At 40.7% G+C, this 23,376-nt stretch overlaps 1 protein-coding gene across 1 annotated transcript in view; it reads left to right on the forward strand.

Annotated features, from left to right (window-relative positions):
- The first annotated feature begins 1,232 nt into the window (after positions 1–1,232).
- The window catches only part of LOC140733772 (adhesion G-protein coupled receptor F1-like), a 37,082-nt gene continuing 14,938 nt past the window's right edge, over positions 1,233–23,376 (forward strand). The window contains exons 1-6 of the mRNA XM_073057525.1: positions 1,233–1,245; positions 5,560–5,666; positions 8,221–8,279; positions 9,304–9,422; positions 11,730–11,902; positions 16,145–16,315. Coding sequence (XP_072913626.1) covers positions 1,233–1,245; positions 5,560–5,666; positions 8,221–8,279; positions 9,304–9,422; positions 11,730–11,902; positions 16,145–16,315 — 642 coding nt within the window. The remainder of the gene's footprint in view (positions 1,246–5,559; positions 5,667–8,220; positions 8,280–9,303; positions 9,423–11,729; positions 11,903–16,144; positions 16,316–23,376) is intronic.

A 23,376-nucleotide genomic window follows, 5' to 3' on the forward strand; every position in this document is an offset into this window, starting at 1 on the left:
TTCATGCTTTTTATAAATGACCTGGATGAGGAAGTGGAGGGATGGGTTAGTAAGTTTGCTCATGCAATAAAGGTTGGAGGTTTTGTGGATAGTGTGGAGGGCTGTCAGAGGTTACAGCGGGACATTGATAGGATACAAAACTGGGCTGAGAAGTAGCAGATGGAGTTCAACCCAGATAACTGTGAGGTGGTTCATTTTGGTAGGTCAAGTATGATGGCAGAATATAGTATTAATGGTAAGACTCTTGGCAGTGTGGAGGATCAGAGGGATCTTGGGATCCGAGTCCATAGGACGCTCAAAGCAGCTGAGCAGGTTGCCTCTGTGGTTAAGAAGGCATGCAGTGTATTGGCCTTCATCAATGGTGAAATTGAATTTAGGAGCCGAGAGGTAATGTTGCAGCTATATAGGACCCTGGTCAGACCCCACTTGGAGTACTGTGCTCAGTTCTGGTCGCCTCACTATAGGAAGGATGTGGAAATTATAGAAAGGGTGCAGAGGAGATTTACAAGGATGTTGCCTGGATTGGGGAGCATGCCTTATGAGAATAGGTTGAGCGAACTCGGCCTTTTCTTCTTGCAGAGATGGAGGATGCCAGGTGACCTGATAGAGTTGTATAAGATGGTCAGAGGCATGGATCCTGTGGATGGTTAGAGGCTTATTCCCAGGGCTGAAATGGTTGCCAGAAGAGGACTCCAGTTTAAGGTACTGGGGAGTAGGTACAGAGGAGATGTCAGGGGTAAGTTTTGTACTCAGAGAGTGGTGAGTGTGTGGAATGAGCTGCCGGCAACGTTGGTGGAGGTGGATACGATAGGGTGTTTTAAGAGACTTTTGGATAGGTACATGGAGCTTAGAAAAATAGAGGGCTATAGGTAAGCCTGGTAATTTCTAAGGTAGGGACATGTTCGGCACAAGTTTGTGGGCCAAAGGGCCTGTATTGAGCTGTAGGTTTTCTATGTTTTTTGTCCTTCCTTATATTCATGTTAAATCCATTACCTACTTATAAAGCCTCTGGTCTGATCCTGAGCTCTATCATCCTGGTTGCCATCCTACTGCCATATTTGTTTAAACCACTCCCAACAACTCTTATATACCTGCCTGCAAGAATATTGGTCCCTCTGGGATTGAAGTGCAACCTGACCCTTTAGTATAGGTCACACCTACTCCATTTAGAGGATGGGGAAGCTTTTAAAAACCAACAGAAAGAAACTAAAAAGGCCATAAGGAGGGGAAAGATGAAATGTAAAGGTAAGTTAGCTAATAATATCAAAGAGGTTACCAAAATATTTCATCAGGAGTAAAAGAGAGGCAAGAGTTGATCACTTGAAAGTGACACTGCAGAGGTAGTAATGGAACACAAAAAAATTGTGGATGAACTAAAGAATTTTTGATCAGTCTTCACTTGGAAGACACTGGCAGAATGCTGGAAATTCAAGGTTGTCATGGAGTGCAGAAGTGAGTACAGTTTCTATTACTTAGAGAGAAGGTGCTTGGGAAGCTGAAAGGTCTGATTGTAGATAAGTGACCTAGACCCGATGGACTACAGCCAAGGTTTCTGAAAGAGGTAACTGAAGAGATTGTGGATCCAATAGTAATAATCTTTCAAGAATCAATAGATTCTGTCATGGTTCTGGAGGACTGTAGAACTGCAAATGTTACTTCACTCTTTACGAAGGGAGGGAGGCAGAAGAAAGGAGATTATAGGCTGGTGAGCCTGACCTCAGTGGTTGGGAAGATGTTGGAATTAATTGTTAAGGATGAGGTTTTAGGGTACTTGCAGGTACATAGTAAAAGAGGCCAAAGTCAGCAAGATTTCCTTAAGGGAAAATCTTGCCTGACAAATATGTTGGAATTCTTTGAGGAAATAACAAGCAGGATAGACAAAGGGGAATTGGTCAATGTTCAGTAATTGGATTTTCAGAAGGCTTTTGACAAAGTGCTGCACATGAGGCAGCTCAGCAAGGTAAGATCCCATGGTATTATAGGAAAGATTCTAGCATGGATAGAGGATTGGCTGATTGGCAGAAGGCAAAGGGTGGGAGTCAAGGAACCCTTTTCTGATTGGCTGCCGGTGACCAGTGGTGTTCCACAGCGGTCGGTATTGGGACAGTTTCTTTTTATGCTATGTCAATGATTTGGATGAAAGAATTGATGGCTTTTTGGCCAAGTTTGTGAATGATACGAAGATAGGTGGATGGGCAGGTAGTGTTGAGGAAGCAGGGAGGCTGCAGGATTTAGACAGATTTAGTAGATTACGAAAAGAAGTGGCAGGTGGAATACAGTGCTGGGAAATGTATGGTCATGCACATTGCTAGAAGAATATAAGCGCAGACTATTTTCTAAACAGGCAGAAATTCAAAAATCTAAGTAGCAAAGGGACTTTGGAGACCTCGTGCAGGATTCCCTAAAGATTAACTTGCAGCTTGAGTCACTGGTCAGGAAGGCAAATGTGATGTTAGCCTTCATTTTGAGAATGTAATAAAAAATATAAAATCAAGGATATAAAGCACTGGTGAGGCCTCACTAGGAATATTGTGAAAAATCTTGGGCCCTTTATCTAGGAGAGGGTTCAAAGGAAGTTCATAAAAATGATTTCGGGAGAGTAAGGTTTATCATATGAGGACTGTTTGATGGGTCTGGACCTGTACTTAAGAACATAAGAAATAGGAGCAGGAATAGGCTATCTGGCCCGTCAAGCTTGTCTGGCCATTCAAAAAGATCATGGCTGATCTGGCCATGGACTCATCTCCACCTACCTACCTTTTCCCATAACCTTTAAATTCCCCTACAATGCAAGAATCTATCCAACTTTGTCTTAAATATACTTATTGAGGTACTTGTTGGAATTTAGAAGAATGAGGGGGAATCTAATTGAAACCTATCAAATGTTCAAAGGCCTAGGTAAAGTGGATGTAGAGAGTGAGGAAGGAGGAATGGCTGGGTTTCATTCTGAGAAAGGAAGTGGGTCAGATATTCCAAGTTTTAGTAAAGGAACACATTGAAGATAGAAATCATAATGTCATAAAATTTAAATAAGCCTTGGAAAAAGAGAAGGTGCAATCAACAAAAAATGATTTATTAGAGGAAGGCCATTTTCAATGGGATGATAGTGGATCTGCCAGTAAACCTCGCTGGTGAAAAAAGCAGATGAAATTTACTGTGGAGAAATGTGAGATGATGAATTTAGGTGGGAAAGTTAAAAAGATGCAAAATGGTTTCAAAAGGGGTGCAGAGCAGAGGGACCTGGTGTGTGGGTGCACAGATCAGTGAAAGAGCAGGTTGAATTGAATTGAATTGACTATTTCTTACGTCCTTCACATACATAAGGAGTAAAATACTTTACATTACGTCTCCATCTAAATGTGCAATTTATAGTAGTTGTAATAAGTAGAATGGACAACAGGGCAGTCAATATAGCATAGAAATACAATTGTATCAGTGTGAATTAATTAGTTGGATGTCCTTGTGGAAGAAGCTGTCCCAGAGCCCGTTGCTCCTGGCCATATTAAGTGGTTAATATGCCATACATAATTTTGGGCCTTTGATAAGCAGAATTAAAGAAGAAAGGTCCTACTGAATCCTTATAAAAGTAGAGGTCAACCCTTGAATGGATATTGCATTCAATTCTGCTCATCTCATTACAGGAAGGATGTTAAGAGTGAGTCCAGAATAGATTTAAGAGCACTGTTCCTGGGAGAAAGAAATCGTTTTACAAAGCAGAGGAGAGCAGCTCAGGCTGCTTTCTATGGGTAAAAAGGTAGATGGCAAGAAGTATATAGAGTGAAGAGGGGTCTGGACAGAATGGAAAGTGGCAGGCTCTACCTGCTGGTGGAGGCATGAAGACCAGAGATCATTGGTAAAGAAAGTGGAAGAAAATTAGGAGTGGCATGAGGAAGAACTTCTTTTGCACAATACATGGAATCTACAATACAGGGGCTGCGGACACAGAAGAGGTATGCTCCCTAGTAACCTTCATTATAAAATAATAAATAGTTAAGAAAAAAAATGGAAAACTGCAGAAGAAGGGCCAGGGAGTGAAGCTGGTGAGTTGTTCTGGTAGATGGTACAGACATAATGTACTGAATGGCCTACCTCAGTGACTCTATGAAGTTGATCAATTCTTGGGCACGAGGAGAATATGCGGACAATACAGGAAAATGAAGCTGAAATGGACATTCATGCTAAATGATAGAGCAGTTCTGAAGGGCCATGTAGCCTTCTCCTGCTTCTGTTTATTTTCCCATTTTCTGTAAAATGCTTAAAATTCCTGCTTCATAATATGTGTACATGTACAATATCAGCACTTTTGAAGATCACCACTGAGAACCACATTCCATTCTGTGTCCTCTCAATGAACACCGGGAGTACATCACACACATGCTAATGAGATTGGCACAAAGCACATTAATAGTTTGCTTTTAGATTCAAATGGAAATTCTCTGCACCAGTTTCCTTGTATTCTCTCAGCTGTATTTTTGGAAGCTAACAAGTGTTGGAATAACTTGCATGTCTGCATCATTTCTGGGTCAGGTGTATTTCATCTGTCTGCTAAAACCAGGTTCTTCACTGATATTTTCTAGGACAAAGTATCATAAGACCAGAAGACATAAGAGTAGAATTATACCTTTTGGCCTATCGAGTCTGCTCCACCATTTGATCATGGCTGATCCATTTCTCTCTCGACACCATTCTCCTGCCTTTTTTCCACAACCTTTCCTGCCCTGACTTATCAAGAATCTATCAACCTCTGCCTTAAATATATTTAATAACCCGGCCTCCACAGCCACCAGTGGCAACAAATTACATTGATACACCACCCTCTGGCTAAAGAAATTCCTCCTGCTTTCCTTTTCAAATGGACATCCCTTTCTTTTGAGGTTGTGTGCTCTGATCCTAGATTTCACTAGAATGGGAAACATTCTGTACTTAAGGACATAAGAAATAGGAGCAGGTGATGGCCATCTGGTCTGCCGAGCCTGCTCCGCTATTCAATAAGATCATGGCTGATCTGACCATGGATTCATTCCACCTACCTGCCTTTACCCATAACCCTTAATTCCCCTACTATAAAAATCTATCCAACTTTGTCTTTGTCAGAGCGCTCAACCTCAAAATGGAGGGATGTACAATTAGAGACCATGGGTTAAGGGTGAAAGGTGTATTGTTTAAGGGGAACATGAGAAGAAACTTCTTTAACTCAGAGAGTAGTGAGAGTGCGGAGCAAGCTGCCAGTGCAAGTGGTGGATACGATTTCGATTTTAATGTTTAAGAGAAATTTGAGGAGGTAAATGGATCTTCGGGATATGGAGGGCTATAGTCCATGTGCAGGTCGATGGGAGTTGGCAGATTAAATGGTTTGGCATGGACCAGATGGGCAGAAGGGCTTGTTCATGTACTGTACTCTATGACTCTATGAACTTTTTGAAAAATAGCAACTGTATTTTCTTGTAGAATACTGAATAGTACAATCACAAAAATTTATTATAAACTAGTAATCACAAAATATTGCACACCTTTTATATTTGAAATAATAAAATGGTTAATAATACATATCTGTTACAGGAAGTCAAACATTTGCGTTGATTATTGAAAATCTGATCTTCAGTAATGAACTGAAAAATTCTTCCTTGGCCAAGTATAAAAGTCGTTCAGCAGAATTCACTTCATTGGTATGTAACCGAGAGAATAACATTCTGAACTCTGAAAGGATATAATGTGCTGCTGATAAGTATTGACCTTCAGGTTTATATAACAAATACGACAGAGTTTGCAGATGCTGGAAAATCAGAGTAACACACACAAAATGCTGGAGGAACTCAGCAGGTCAGGCAGCATCTATGGAAACAAAGAAACGATTGACGTTTCAAGCCTAGACCCTTTATGAAGGCAAAAGAATTTCTACCTTAGGCCCAGGCTAACATGTTGAAGTACAATCTTTAATAAAGATAATAAAGTCTCTGGGCAGCTAAGGAAGAAAATGTAATTTCTGGCATTATCCAATACAAATTTTTGTATTATTTTTAAAAGAATTCATTTGACACCAATTTGTGGGAAGAGTGAATTCTGTTAATGTGTGAAACACTCAGAAAGCATTTGGGGAGGATCACTTGGTGCTTCAAATAACAATGATGCATAGATTATTGTATATTGGCTCAAGATTTCCTTTAATCTGTTTGTTGCCTGAATTACTGGTGTCCTACTGCCTAAATGTGTTCTTAACGATAACAGAGGTCTCAGGCACTGACAGAGATCTGCTCGTAGTTTCTCCATCATCAGGGTTAGGAAAATGTGGAAGTTTGCCCACCATCACAGGACCATTTAAATGAGTCTGACATGAACAGCACTGAGAGCAGTTGCACGACTGTGCAGGAGTTTAGAAAGGGCTTGTTTACACCTGCTTATACAGGAATCCTGAACTTCTGCTGAGTGACAGGGCTAAGATGAAGAAGTTCCAACCATTATTTTCCTCATGTATGTGTTTTGATATGACTGTCCAAAATCAAAATATAGAAGTTGATACAGATTTTAAGTAAACTCACAAACTATCAGAAATGTATGGAGAAGCAGGCAGTGTCTATGAAAAGAAAAATGGAATTAACATTTCTACACCAAACGCTGCTTACTCTGTTGACTATTTCCATGTTTCTTTTTGTATTCTATGTGATTGACCAACTTAGAATGTTAAAAGAAAGTTTAACAGGAATTCAGTAACATGAATACTTCTGACACAAGAGACTTTATTGCAAAATATGTATGTACAGCAATATCTCATTTTTAACATGAGTAGCAAAACTGACTTACTACTAGAGAATATTTGTCTTGGTCTTTCTGTACCTCGGGTCTTGATAATATCTATGGTTTACTCTTTCATTCTCTTGTGAGTGAAATGCCCATTTTAAGCCCCATGAAAGAACCTACTTCAAACTGAAACAAATTCTTGTCAAAATTAGTAGAAAATCCATCCTACATCATTTGCAACTATGATTGAATTCTCAGTTATTCGATATGATTTTATTGGTATTAAGTCCTTATGAATGCCGTACCAATGTTTTTTTCAAATGGTGTGTTTATTCACCTGAAAAAAGTTCTTCAAACCAAAGTGAAGAATTGGTTCAGCAACCAGAGATGATTTCTTCAAAGTCAAACTATTCCTAGCAGTTATGTTAATCCAAACGTATTTTTGAGAATAAGTGATGTGCCTATGAGTCAAAAATTATCTTATAATATAGGAATCAGCGGATCTCTCATACTTTTACCTCACAAATCCATTAACACTGCAATAGATATGTAATGAAGGGTGGAGGTTCAGAAATGGCAGAAGCACACCTTCATATATTAAGACAGTGTACAAGGTAGCATTATGACGTTAATCCCATTGAGAAACTATCCAGATGCAAGTAGTGTTCAAATAAGAACTCTGAGATACATAACGTACCCAGATTTTGTAGCCAAAATAATAATAGGCCAAGTAAAACTTGTTATTTTTAGGTAGATGGTACAGCAATTTGAAGTAAGCCTCAGATTATTTATGAAACTGAAACATCCAAAGGCTGTAGTTCAGGATGTACTGCTTTGTAAAACTTACAACAACATCGCACCGTCTGCTACATCATCGCAATGCATTCAGACCTATGATGTCTGAAACAAAAGGGTATTAAATTCAGCACAGAGGGATAATCCTTGTCGATTTCTGGTTAAGCATCCTCTCAATTATCCTGTTATTGAAAATTAACCATTAAAAGTGGGCAGTTTCACTTATTTGTGTTTAATTGCTGTAATTTTATATTGTGTAAATGGTAAAATTGTACTTTCACTTTTTTTAAACTTTTCCTTCCTGTTCTTGTCATCTCAATCTATTTTCTCCTTTCTTTAATTCCCCTTCTGATCTTGATTGACATTTGAATTTCTCCCTCTATTCACTCCTCATTATTGCACTTACTTTTACAGACCAGCCAAATATTCAATGTTCCTTCAAATGTTCAATGCCTTATTTATTTCATTGCCTGCATTTTAGCAATATGCCTTGCAAAAAGAAACATAAACACCAACTATATATGAAAACACCTAACCAACAGCAAACAGCTTCAGCTGCCATTGAAATTAGGAGCAATTTAAAATATTAACGTGGATTTTATTTTACACATGTTAATATAGTAAAATTGTGTAACTTCTGTTTTTCTGTTTTTGAAAATGTGTTTTTTTATATTTCTATCCTTTCCTCAGCTTAATCAAGCATACAAAAAGGTGGATGAAAACGCTTCCGTAAAAGTTTTGGGATTCTCGTAAGTGAAGTATTTTGAGGGTAGATATTTATTTAGTTTTAAAGAGTTAATGGCAAACTACAGAAAGCCTGATTAATAGGAGGGAACTGCAAAATGCACAAGAAACAATGAAATATTTCTGGAACGTTTACATGGGGCTAGTTTTCATCCTTATAATCATTTTACCTTACTATCAACATTAACCTGGCAGTTATTAACAAAAACAAGAGACTTTATAGGCACATTTGAATTACTTCCAGAAGTGAGTAGGGTACCTGTGCACCACAATCTAGGTAGTTTTATATACTCTCCAGACTCTTCATTGAGTGCAGTCTGAGCACCACCTCAGGCTGGTTTCCACATGCAAATACACCTGCTCTTCATGTCTTAGGGGTGGAGTTGGGGATTCGACCTTAGTAACTGTGTATAAAATAAATGCATGGTGGCACACGGGGCCAACTGTAGCGGCTGTTAGTGTTCATGAGATATGAAACCAAGGGATCAGCCAGCATCTTGCACCTGCCAGTGAAGGAGAAGTGTTGGAATAAAAATGTGTCTCTGCACCAGTTGCTTTGGGAAGGGAGAACTAAGTTGAATTGGATATTACAGTAGCCCAAGACACATTGTAAGAGCACCATTGGTCACAAGTCTGTGTCTCAAAATGAATGTAAAGTTCAAACAAACAGCTTTTGTATTTGCTTCAGTTCAAGTTACATTTTCCCTTCATTTAAATTCTCTTCTGAATACCGGAAATTAACAAGACTTAGCAACCAGCATTGCTGGGATAAAGTTGATGGAAATTATGTCAGATGACATATTCTCAATACTGGAATGTACTGCATATCCCTGTCACTTTTGTCTGAAGGAGCCTTTGAATCACTAGGACAAAAAGTCTTTTGCATCTCCAGATTTACATTTTGAAGAGAGAAACCAGGATCTAATTCTGTCTTAATTACTCCACAAAAGGCAGGGAAATGTCATTCAATACATTGGTATTGAGCTGCTCATCTGCTCTAATACTTTTTTTCTGCTTTTATTAATTCAGAAATGGGAGCACCATTGTGGTTCATGAAGTATTCTCTAGCTTGTCTCTGACCGAAGAGGATAAGAAAGCAGTGGTCAAGACTCTTTCTGAAGGGAACTACACTACAAAGTTTTTACCAGGTAAGTAGATTTCTGAACAGTAAATTATGTCTTGACAAAGGGAAATTAACATTATAAATTAAGTTAGTATTGTATGACCCAATTGAACAGATGGCAACACAATACAGGGGCTGTTGCACAGAATTGTAGCCATTTTATGTAGCACTGTACTGCTGCCACAAAAAAAACTAGCAACAAATTTTGTGACATATGAGAGTGATGAGAAAAAGAGCTTTGACCTGCGGCCAAACTGGACATTGGAAGTTTTGAAGGTAGGGGACTTCAATCAGGTCCCCTGCCTGAGTACAAAAAGGCAGCAGCAGGTCATGATAGTGAAACAGAGCTTCGACCAGCGACCAATCAGCATTTGGGATTGATTGACAAGAGCTAATTAAAGGAAGGCAGGGGTAGCGCAGAGGCTATTGTCACTGTGTCAGTCATCTGAGTGGACAGAGTCAGAGTGGTGACCGTGAGGCTTTAGCTCTTCAACGCTTCATCAAAGAGAGGCTTCAGTAAAGAAAGAAAAGGAAAGAAAAGCTTGAGCTTAAGTTTTTTTCCCTTTTTTTATATCTGCTCAGCTAGGAGAGTAGAGATGCCAGACAGGACAGTTGAATGCTCCTCTTGCAGAATGTGTGAAGGCAGGGAGACCTCCAGTGTCCCTGACGACTACAACTGCGAGAAGAGCAACTAGCTGCGGCTTCTAACAATTCGCGCTAAGGAGTTGCTGAAACTGGATGAACTCCGGATCATTCAGAAGGCTGAGGAGGGTGATAGTTTAGAAATATAGAGAAGTAGTTACACCCAAGATACAGGACACATGAAAATGGTCGACGGTGAGGAAGGGGAAAGGTGGTAAGAATCTAGTGCACAGTGCCCCTGTGGCAATCCTCCTCAACACCAGATATATCACTTTGAATCCTGCTGGGGGTGGGGGGGAATACCTAGCAGAGGAAAGTCACAGATTCTGGGTCTCTGGCACTGACTCTGCCTCTGTGAGTCAGAAGGAAAGAGGGGAGAAGAGGCATGCTGTAGTGATAGGGGATTTGTTACACAGGGGAAGGGACAGGAGGCTCTGTGAGTGAGAACAAGATTCCTGGATGGTATGTTGCCTTCCAGGTGCCAAGATATGGAATATCTCAGATTGAGTCCTCAGTATTCTTAAGTAGGAGGGTGAACAGGCAGAAGTCATGGTCCATGTAAAGGGAATTACAGAAGCATGAGAGAAGAGATGGCCAGGATTGACTGACAGGGATGACAGCAGAGCAGCAATGGCTGGAATTTCTGGAAGCAATTAGAATGCACAGGATTATATACACCCCATAAGAGGGAAAATAGGACAATAGGCACAGTAGAAGGCAGTAGGTTGGTGTCAGTCCAGACTCTGGGTATTGAGGAGTCTGACGGCTTAGGGGAAGAAACTGTTACATAGTCTGGTCGTAACAGTCAGAATGCTTCGGTGCCTTTTCCCAGATGGCAGGAGGGAGAAGAGTTTGTACGAGTGGTGTGTGGGGTCCTTCATAATGCTGTTTGCTTTGCGGATGCAGCGTGTAGTGTAAATGTCCGTAATGGTGGGAAGAGAGGCCCACCTCTCAGCTGACCTCACTATCCGCTGCAGGGTCTTGCGATCCGAGATGGTGCAATTTCCAAACCAGGCAGTGATGCAGTTGCTCAGGTTGCTCTCAACGCCTGTAGAATGTGATGAGGATGAGGGGTGGGAGATGGACTTTCCTCAGCCTTCACAAAAAGTAGAGACGCTGCTGGGCTTTCTTTGCTATGGAGCTGGTGTTAAGGGACCAGGTGAGACTTTCCGTCAGGTGAACACCAAGAAATTCGGTGCTGTTTACGATCTCTACCGAGGAGCCGTCGATGTTCAGTGGGGAGTGGTCGCTCCGTGCCCTCCTCAAACTTGGAGCCAAAACTGCATTGCATGTCCAATGCAGGTATCTGTCCTTTGCCACACCGGCTGATAGAAACTTCTGCCAGCATGAGCTAAAGCAGACAACTTAGTACAAATATTCCTCCAAGTACCTGTCTGTAAGATTAAAGAGGATTTTAGTTTCATGTCCGACTGGCATAAGGCTGCGGTGTTAGCCCCTGGCATTGTCGTCTGTGGAGCATCAATTCTAGTTTAACACAAACAAGCCAATGTGGAAAGTACTGGGCAGGTGAATAATAAAGTAAAAGAAATAGCAGCAAGACTAGGTCAACTCTGTCAAAGCCCTCTCTGCCAAGCCAGAACTTATCAAATACACTCATGGAGCATGACATAAGCTTGGGGAAACTAGACTATTTACCTTATGGAAAGCTATATAACTTTTCTTTCAACAGAAGATGAAATTCCATGCACTGACAGCGAATTTGGAACGACAAAATTTAATTCTACTGCAGAAATCCCCTGTATGGGAATGAAAGGTGTCAGGAGAAGAAGATGTGGAAAGAATGGGCAATATGATGATGAACATGATTTCTGTCTAATACCTGAAATTTATAACCTTCTTAAGGTAGGTCCTGCAAAGAATGTATTCAAATATAAGATTTAACCAAAATTCAAAGTCCAATGTAATTTTAAAAATCAAAATAGATATATGTCATTATATTCAACATTAAGATTCATTTTCTTGTGGGCATACACAATAAATCCAATAACCATTAACCATAACAGAATCAATGAAAAGAGGTTTTACAGGACATTGAAACTAAATTTGATGTGCCAAAATATTACTAACCCCAGCCACAGAATTACCAACAAACACAGAGATGATGAACTTTTGGTTCATATCTGGTCAAGCAGGGTGACACACAATGATGAAGCAAGCTAGATCAGGGAGGTAAAAGAGCGCACTCATACAAATGAAGAAATGCAAACACCTGAAATTACAATGGATTTGCTAAAAGCAGTTATAAAAATACTTACAACTGGAAAAGTACAAGTAGTGATAATATTTGTAATTATTGGTATAACAACTTACTTACCTTCATATGTACCTATTAATACATATCAAAAATTTTCTTAAAAATTCTGAAAACCTACCCAAATTTTTGAAAGAAGGTAAAGCATATCTCTTATCTTATGCAGAAATCACAAATGATCCATCAGAATATTGTCCTATTACTTATTTATAAACTATATATAAAATTGAAGCATCATGCATCTTGCAATGAATCACCACTCACTTAGATAATCACAATATACTTACATAAGAGCAGAAAGAATGTCATAAGGGTACGAAAGTATGTAAAGCATTTTCCAGGGAGACTCTCTAAGCCTGCAATGGTTCTGTCTACCTTTAAACCCACTTTCTAATGTACGGCATTGAAGGAAAATTGGGAATCAAATCCGAAACAACCAACTGAATTAGACCTTCTATATATGGACACATCTTCGTCAGTAAAGCTAAAGCAATTAATTTGAACAGTAGAACTATTTTCTAAAGATATAAACATTAATTTTGGACTTGATAAGTGCAGAGCATCAAACAGAAAGAAAGATGCAATAGAGCTGATGGAATACAAAACAGAGCAGCAGAATACAATACAACCAATGGATGAATATTAAACATATAAGTATCCGGGATATCAACAAGGAAAGAAAATCGATCACGGAGCAATATAAGAAAAACTTCCAACAGAATTTATTTCAAGGCTTAAGAAAATCTCTCAAACAGAGCTCAATAGTAAAAATATAATAAAGAAATATCCATATTAAAGTGTTCTTTTGATATAATACCTTGGTCAAAACTGAGCTGGCAAATTTACAAAGAAAAAGTAAGAAGAGAAATGACAAATTTTAGAAAACACAATGCACATTTGAACACGTTTAGATTACCACTACCTAGGATAGAAAGAAAGGGAATGACAGATATAATAAATTTACACACCAGTTGTAAACAGCTTGTAAGTATATACTTTCAGGATTCAGCACTCCACCCATTGCAATTCTGATCAGAAGTACGCACCATTAAACTTCAATGAAAGCACAACCAAGAAAAATGAAGGAATTATAAATATAGAAGAAAAAATTAATCAATAGAAGAGCATGACCATGATCTCAGCAGATCAGATCTTGACAAGAAAGCATCAAATGCATGCCTCAGAGTTGGAGACCTCTTCCCAGAAACAGAAGGGATCCTTGTGGCAATACAAGACCAGGTGGTTAAAACAAAAAACAATCTAACATACATAATAAAAGACCAACACATTCAAGACCATAACTGTAGGAAATGCCAAAAAAAACAGGAAACAATTCAATACATTACAGGACCCTGCATCAGTTCAACTCAATCTGATTACTTACACAGGCATAATCAAGTGGTAAACATCGTTCACCAAAATCTTGCTTTAAAATACAATCTCATAAAAGAAACTATACCTTGCTATAAATACAAGACTAATCAAGTTTTAAATTCAGATTCCTACAAATTATATTATTCACCAATCTGTTAGTGCAGTTCAGAAAATCCATAATAACCATTTGGATATAATAATACACGATAAACAAGCAAGAACAAATTACTTAATAGATCCACAAACGTGAGAAAACTTGCGGACGCTGGAAATACAAAGCAACACACTCAGAATGCTGGAGGATCTCAGCAGACCAGGCAGCATCTATGGAGAAGAACAAAGAGTTTTGGGCCGAGACCCTTCAACCAGATTACATTGTTCCAATAGTAACATCTACAGCTGGTATCATCCCAAAGTCACTACACAATAGAATTAAACAATTAGGCCTACACAGCAGTATTTATGTAAATCTTTAGAAACCACAATACTAAACAACACCATAATAGTCCGAAAGTTTCTAGCAATTGAGAAATGAATGTGCTTGGTTTTGCCTGTACCTCAGGTTTTACCAGTTGAGCTGAGAAAAAATAAAAATATTCCTATAATAACAATAAATAAGCAACAAATATTGAGAACGTGAATGGAAGTATCCTTGAAAGTGGGTCCACACGTTGTGGGAACAGTTTAGTGATGGGCAAGAGAAGGTCAATGAAGTTATCTCCTCTAGTTCAAGAGCCTGATGGTTTAGGGGTAGTAACTATTCCTGAACCTGGTGGTGTGAGTGAGTTCTGAGGCTTTTGCATGATCTTCCTGATGGCAGCAGAGAGAAAAGTGCTTGACTTGTGTGGTGGGATTCCCAATGTGATACAATGGAAGGATTTAACCAAACTCTTTGCAGTACTTTAACACATCTGAGAGTTGTTTTAAAGTTGTTGTGCTATTGATCGCTTGAAACATAGAAACACAGAAAACCTATAGCACAATACAGGCCCTTCGGCCTACAAAGTTGTGCCGAACATGTCCCTACCTTAGAAATGATTAGGCTTACCCATAGCCCTCTATTTTTCTAAGCTCCATGTACCTATCCAAAAGTTTCTTAAAAGACCCTATCGTATCCGCCTCCACCACCGCTGCCGGCAGCCCATTCCACGCACTCACCACTCTGCGTAAAACAACATACCCCTGACATCTCCTCTGTACCTACTCCCCAGCACCTTAAACCTCTGTCCTCTTGTGGCAACCATTTCAGCACTGGGAAAAAGCCTCTGACTATCCACATGATCAAAGCCTCTCATCATCTTATACACCTCTATCAGGTCACCTCTCATCCTCTGTCACTCCAAGGAGAAAAGGCCGAGTTCACTCGAACTGTTTTCATAAGGCATGCTCCCCAATCCAGGCAACATCCTTGTAAATCTCCTCTGCACCCTTTCTATAATTTCCACATCCTGCCTGTAGTGAGGCGACCAGAACTGAGCACAGTACTCCAACTGGGGTCTGACCAGTGTCCTATATAGTTGCAACATTACCTCTCAGCTCCTAAATTCAATTCCACGATTGATGAAGGCCAATACACCGTATGCCTTTTTAACCACAGAGCTTGCTTTTGGAAAGGTTTGAAGAGATGATTACAATAATAAAGAGATTACACCATGACCAGTTTTATACTCAAATAGTCATCCCTCAACACTGTAACCAAAGGAGTATATTTTCGGTATCTGAAGTTTGTGCTCAGAAGCTCTCAGAGCAGTTACCCGGATTGAATATTCACAGGGATTCTGCTAGTTGGGATGTGCTCTCATTGTAAGTAAATGTAACACTTACCCAACAGGCTGGTATGCGTCTAGGGGAAAAGGAGATCCAGCCACTCACCAACCCCACCTCCCGTACACGCAGGTGCTGTGAGAATCCAGTTTATGCTGTGCGCACACACACAATATCAAACTCACACCAGATACCGTTATGGAATACACTTTAAAGATTTTACTAAAACTAAAAGAGTACTATGCAATACGGTATATATGAAGGAAAAGAAAATAAAGTAAAAGGCGCCAACTTCTCAAAGTTCAGTCAGTTTAGTGCACATCGTTGGAGCTTAACCATCGAACCATTCGAACCCTCGTCACTTTCCTCCGACCTCCAAGTCCTCGCACCTGGGATCACCCTGGTGGTCAACCAAGCAGTGCAGCGCAAGCCCACCTTCCTCGGCGTCTTCTTCCCGACTCCCTGAAAACCCCCAAGCTCCCAGCCCCACAAGACAAAATAACATTCCCCCATTGGTTAACAAATGAATACAATCCCGATATCAGCAAGTCTAAAGCTAAACAACTGTGAGAGAAAGCACTTATCATACAAAGAAGCATTCCTACTCTTAACAAAACAAGGAAGCCATTTTGATTAACATACACAGTACATTGTACATAAAGGTCCTTAGAAGCATTTCTACTTTCATTTTGCAGGTGACACAGTCTCCTGCTGAAGTGACAAATAATTTTTCCAGTCTTCTTCTTCGATTATCTACGGCCTCACAAGAGCCAAACATCACCAAACCTGGAAATGTAGAAGCTGTCGTAAACATCCTGACGACATTTTCAAAAGTAAACAATACTGTTAATGAAAAAGATTTGGAGGTAAGAACAAGCATCTACCAGGAAAAGTCCAGGGCATTTTCTGCAATATGTCTTTTACCATTAAAGTGGTTCAGCAAGGTGAACAGTATGTAAGCAGTTTGTGGAACCATACTTGAGGCAGCACAATATTAAGCCCTGAAGCCCATGGGATCACCTGCAAATCATTGTGAAACGGAAGAAAGCTGTGTTTGAAATGATCTATGGTGCATATATAGGGTCAAGTGTATTTCCCAGTAGTTCACCTCATTCTCTACAGTGGTCACAGAGGGTATCAGCATTTAATGCCACATAAAGAGGCAACACAACTTCACCAACCTCGGAGGAAATAGAGGCTTCAGCGATGAGACAGGCAACCTGTAGATCTACTGAACAAGATCCGGACTTTCTCATTAGTTAGATAGATATAAAGAGGGAGCTCCTGTGTAGAGCGAGCCCAGAGCTCAACCAAAGTCACCACATGAAGAACCTGGTGTTGATACGTGGCTGTTTCCTCCATTGTGTCAATCCGCCCTCACATCCTCAGGAAATGTCAGGGTGAGCTGCTCAGTTATATTGACAGACTTCAGCAATGGGATCAGAGATTCTTTCATTACTATGTTCTGATTGTTGCAGGTAGTCCTGCAAACGATGGTATGAGGGACGTGTCATCAGGGCTCACTTGGGATAATAACTGATGAACATTACAGGTGTTAGAAACAGTGACACACACAAAATGCTGGTGGAACACAGCAGGCCAGGCAGCATCTATATATAGATGTTTGCATTTCCAGCATCTGCAGATTTCCTCGTGTTAGAGACAGCGAGTGGTTTTGTGGACTATGATTATGTATTCTCCTTTGATATGATGTTTCTTGTCAATGGGCTCTTTATTACCGGTGTCTCCTGGAAAATCTCTCCTGTAGTCCTGCACATCCTCCTGCTCCTCTGCCTACTCCTCATGCCCCGAAGGATTTTGGTCTGTGTGCTGACCTTCCTCTGACACTTACTACTGACTTGCAATGTTCAGGTTGTGGAGCAAACACAAGAAAACTGGAACAGGAGCTGGCCACCAGGCTTCCCCAAAGCATGTCCTGCCATTCGATATGATCCTGGTTGATCTCAGCCAGCCTAAATTCCTCTTCTGTGTCAGGTCCCAAAAGCCTGACATTCTCTGATCTTTCAATTACCCTAACTATACCTATTTATCAATTTCTGATTATCCATCATCCACAGGGGTGGCAATTACAGATTCTCTACCCTCCAAGAGAAGCAATTTCTATGTTTCTAAGTTTTAAGTGACTGGCCTTGTAACTATAGAGCACACAATGATGTTATCTCTGCACCCACCGGATGTCCCTGGACTAATGTCTGCATGGGGATCTGATTTTCATAGAACAACAAAGAACACAGTAGAAGTCCTTTGGCTCATGATGTTGTGCCCACCTTTTCACCTAATCCAAGATCAATTTAATCCTTTCCTCCCACATCCATGTGCCTATCAAAGTTTCTTAAATGTCCCTAATGTATCTGCCATAATCACCACACCCATTAGTATGTTGCATACACCCACCATTCTCCATGTGAAAATCCTAACTCTGATATTACCCCTCTACTTTCCTCCCAACACCTCAAAGTTATGACCCTTTGTATCCACCCTGGGAAAAAGTCACTGGTTGTCCACTCTATCATCATCTTTTCATCATCATATATAATTCTGCCAATTCACCTCACATTCTCCTTCTCTACAAAGAATGAAGACTCAGCTCACTCAACCTACAGTGTCTTCATATGACATACTCTCCAATCCAGGAGGCATCCTGGTAAATCTCCTCTGCACACTCTGTAAAGCTTCCACATCCTTTCTATAAAGACATGACCAGAACTAAATACAATACTCCTTGTGTGGTCTAACCAGAATTTAATAGAGCTGCACTATTATCTTGTGGCTCTTGAACTCTATCCCCCCAACTAATGAAGGCCAGCTCACCATACCCCTTCTTAACCACTCTCTCAATGAGGGTGGCAACTTTGAGGTTGCCTCAGTTAATGCTAGTTTTATAGCCAAGTCCACATTCTGTTGGTGGATAATGTAAAGCAAAATCCAGCATTGTTCCCTTAAGCAGCACTTTTAAAACGCACTGTGCCACAGAGGATGACTTCATTGGCCCAGGTACTTTTAAACAGTAAGCAACATGGATAGCAGAAATGCACATAGGTATGCAAATACCAACGTGAAGAGATAACTGACTATGCAGATAAATGATAGAACAAGTATTTTCAGAAGGCCTTTGGGCATTTTCCACATTGGTTCTGATAATTCTTATTGCTGTGACATCCAGCTGCTGTTGCTGCATTGTGAAGTGGTGTGAGGAATTATGGAAGTGGCGGGGAGCCCTTGAACAACATCCTCCTCCACTCCATCACTCCCCCCCCCCCCCCACCTCTTCTCTTTGTTTGTCCACAGAATCCGATGATGTCCACTCCTTTAACGGTGAGATCTTTGATGACTATCCTGGACCCACAAGTTATATTGCAGGTGGGACATGTATATGTGGTAGTGGCAGTAGTGATGGCAACCATGGCTGCATTTCTCCTGGCTCTCTTCTGGTTGTTCTTTCCATCTCTAGAATATGAACCCCGTCCCTACACAGCTGTTGCCAAGTGATACGGTCAGCAGCAACATCCTCCATGTCCTCAGGTCTGATCTCGCACTTCCTTAAAACATTCTTCATCTGATCTTTATAGCGCTTCTTCGGCCCTCCAGCTGAGCGTCAACCATGATGCAGCTGGCCGTACAACACTCTGCGGGGTAGCCGACATGGGGGCATCCTTATCACGTGCCCCGGCCACTGCAACTGACGCTGGCTGATCATGGCCTCAATACTTCTGCAGTTGATCTTTCCAAGTATTTCAGTGTGAGGCACCCGCTCACGCCAGGTAATTCCCAGGATGCACTGAAGGCAGCTTATGTGGAAGTGCTCCAAGGACTTGATGTGACAGCTGTAGGTTACCCAAGTTTCACAACTATAAAGGAGGGTGGTGACACAGAGCGCTGGTATACGGTGACCTTTGTGGAGGGACGAAGGCTCCTGTTCTGAAAGACTCTACGCTGAAGTCTCCCAAAGGCAGCTGATGCCTGTTTAATGCGGCTCTGGATGTCATTGTCAATGCTGCTATACTCGGAGAGAATGCTCCCCAGATATTTGAAAGATGGCACTACTGACAGCTTTTCATCACCAACAGTGAAGGCAGGTAGGGTGGGTGGGACACTGGTACTCCATTGGCAAACCACTTCTGTCTTGGTGGTATTGACGGTCAGCCCCATCCTGCTGTACGCTCTCACCGCCACAGCAAGGACAGTCTGAAGATCCTCCAGAGTATGGGCCACAAGAGCACAGTCATCTGCATACTGCAGCTCCAGGACCCGCTCTCTATGGAGTTTTGTGGTTGCGTGGAGCCTCCTGATGTTAAAGAGGTTGCCATCTAATCTGACGTCCACTGCCACAATGCTGCTATCCTCAATCTCATTCTGGAGAAGCTTGGTAACACACAAGAGGAAGATGTTAAAGAGCGTTGGCGCTAGCACACACCCCTGCCTTTCCCCTGTGCGTACAAAGAAGAGCTCAGACTCTTGTCCTCCTATGGTCATCCAAGCAGTCATCCCATCATGGAATTGGTGGAGGATGTTAACAAATTCATTGGGACAGACAAACCTGAGGAGGACATCCCATAAGAGCTCACTTTGCACAATGTCGAATGCTTTGGAGAGGTCGACAAAGGCCATAAACAGGTCTTGATGTTGCTCCCGGCACTTTTCCTGAAGCTGCCGGGCTGTGAAGATCATGTCGATCGTGCTCCTGTTCTTCCTAAATCCACACTGCGATTCAGGCAGCATTGACTCGGTGATGTTGCTGATGAGCCTCTGAAGCTTCACCTTAGCTAGGACCTTTCCGGCAACAGAAAGGAGTGATATGCCCCTACTATTGCCGCAGATGGCCTTTTCACCCTTGTTCTTATAAATTACAACAATGTTTTCATTTTTCCATTGCTATGGGATGTTCTCGTCAGTCCAGGCCTTGGTGATGTACTGGTAGAAGGTGCGCATACACAGGTACCCTCCATTCTTCAGTAACTCGGCAGGGATATTGTCAGTGCCAGGGGACTTATTGTTCTTAAGGGAATGGACAGCTGATAGAACCTCCTGGAAGGCTGGTGGTAGACTGAGGTCATGGGTAGGAGGAAGTTCAGGCAGTTCATCCAGGATGGTGGGTCTGCATCAGAATCCTGATTAAGCAGGGTGTTAAAATGCTCAGCCCACCTCAGCAGAATGGTATTCTGATTCTTCAGAAGTGTTTGACCATCTGCTGTTTTCAGGGGAGTAATGCATTGATTTATTGGGTCGTAGATGGTTTTCTCTCTCTCTCTCACACACACACACACACACACACACACACAGAATTTCTCTGAGCAGTGCTGATCATAGAAAATATCTAGTTTTTCCATCTTTCTGAGGCATGAAGAGATTATTGCACTGCCAGGGAATATAGCATTTATATAGCATTTATCGTCAGGACAAACAGACAATAATACACAACCACCTGCACATTTGGAAGTGGAAAGCTTTGTATGTCAGTAAATGATCTGGATTTTTATGCCCTTATTGGGACACAAGTGTACAGTATTCAGTGATGCCTGACTGATCTATGCAGGCCTCATTTCCTCTCTGTACCAGGTCCTGGTAAATTCTACTACATTTGTGAGAAACCAACAATATGTCACTGCACAAGCAATTTTGCAGAGGCTGAAAATCTGGATCAACAAACGCAAAATGACAGAGGAACTTAGGAAATGAGGTGGCATCTACAGAGGGGAATATACATTCGGTGTTCTGGACTGAGACCCTTCATCAGGACTGAACCATTGACAATTCCCTTCCATTGATGCTGCCTGACTTGCTGAGTTCTTCCAGCATATTCTGTTTGTTGTTCAGTATCTCACTGCACAAGGTCCCACCTGCTCTTCACTGAAATGAAGTGGGTGAAATTATCTCTCTGTGTGAGCACAGTGCCTGATGCAGTCACGAGCAGCAGATTGCAAGACAAAGCAGAGATTTAGAGAAGGTGTGGTGGGGAATTGGTGAATCCACATGACCCTGGGCTTTATGAAGCTGAGTGTGGTTAATTTGTTTTTAGCCTATTGCACCAGTCAGCCATTCTTGTCTGGCGCGTGGTGTCAGGATTGGTCTCCTTTCGGATTAACCGGGTCCCGATATGGATGTTCCTGACTCAACTCTTGTATTGTTTATGGGGCCAAGTGGCCAGCTCAACACTCAACCCAGCATGGATGGAAAGCATGCTTGGGGGTGGCCTGACTTCGATTTGAACTCGGGAGCCTTCACTCCGGAGTCCGGCACTGTTGCCACTGTGCCACTAGCTGGGTGTGTGGTTAATGATACTTATTCAGCATTTCACATATTTCAGTGATGACAGATTTATGGTCTCATAAATAGCTGAAAATTTTCAGTGTGATGGATATCGAATTTTCTACCCCAGAGTATTGTGAGACTGGACCATAAGACCATTGGAGGAAGTTGGAAATAGATAATCTTTTGAAAAATCAGGGAATTGAAGGCTAGGGGAACTGGCATAAAAAGGAGATGAAGCCTGGAGCAGTAAAGCCTTATTCTTATTGAATGGAAGGGCAAATTTCAGAGACCAGGTAGACAGCCCCTGTTCCTATTTTTATATGCTCTTATGCAGATAGGATGTGGTGATTTTGAAGATGGTGGAAACAGGCTCTTTGCATATGGCCTCCTGCCCTGTGCTCCTCAATCAGTTCTGCAAGACTAATCATTCCAATGATGCAGTTGTTTCCTTCAGTCATGGGGTGCTGCCTGCAGTGGCTAACTTACAACAGTGGGAATTTGATACCTTCGATTAAGAATTAGATCCATTTCTTTGGTCAATAATCAGCGAGGCATAATTCTTTTCATTTTTAGAATCTTTTTATTGGTACATAATCTTCTACAGCTATAAAGTGGATACAAAACTTCAACAATTTAATATATATACAATTAATAAGGCTGAAGGAAATAAAAACTGATCATAATATATAAAAATGGAAAAAAATTTATATGTAAGGGAAAAAAGGAAAAAAAAGAGCCCCATCTAAGAAAAAGAAAACCCACTAACTACCAAAAAACCCATTAGGAATCAACCCCTGGAGCAATACGTCTTGCCATCCTCTATATATATATATATATATATAAAAGAATCATCAACCGCCAATTCATATTTATATAAAATAAAATTGGAAGGAAATCATATAAAAATAATTCAAATTAAATGATAATATTTGGCAAAAGATCCCCATCTTCTCTCAAAGTCGAATCGGGGATCAAAAGTTCTACTAATTTTTTCCAAACTGAGACATAACTACTTGAGAAAACCATTCAATTAATGTAGGGACAGAAGTATCTTTCCATTTTAATAAAATAGCCCTTCTTGCCAATAATGTAACAAATGCAATTACATGTTGATCTGAAGATGAAATACCCTGAATATGATGTGGAACTATTCCAAATAGAACAGTCAATCTGTTAGGTTGTAAGTTAAAGAGCTTTAGAAATTGTAGAAAATAAAGATTTCCAAAATGATTTTTATAAAGAACATGATCAGAACATATGTGACAAAGTAGCTACTTCAGTTTTACACCTATCGCAGTGGTTATCTATACTAGGGAATATTTTAGATAGTCTCTCCTTTGTTAAATAACAATGATGAACAATTTTAAACTGAATTAAACAGTGATTGACACATATAGAAGAAGAATTTATGTTTTTCAAAACACGCAACCAATCTTCATTAACGAAGGTCATATTAAGTTCTCTCTCCCAATCTTGTTTAATCTTTAGTGAGAGGTTCTCTTTTTGTAACAAAAGTAAATTATAAATTCTGCTAATAGAACCTTTCACTAAAGGATTCAACTTCAAAATGGTATCCAACAAATTAGATTCTTGCAAACATGGAAACTTAGATAAATATTGTTGTAAAAAAATGTCTAACCTGAAGATACTGAAGAAA

The sequence above is a fragment of the Hemitrygon akajei genome, chromosome 9 (assembly GCF_048418815.1).
Source record: "Hemitrygon akajei chromosome 9, sHemAka1.3, whole genome shotgun sequence".
Taxonomy (NCBI): domain Eukaryota; kingdom Metazoa; phylum Chordata; class Chondrichthyes; order Myliobatiformes; family Dasyatidae; genus Hemitrygon; species Hemitrygon akajei.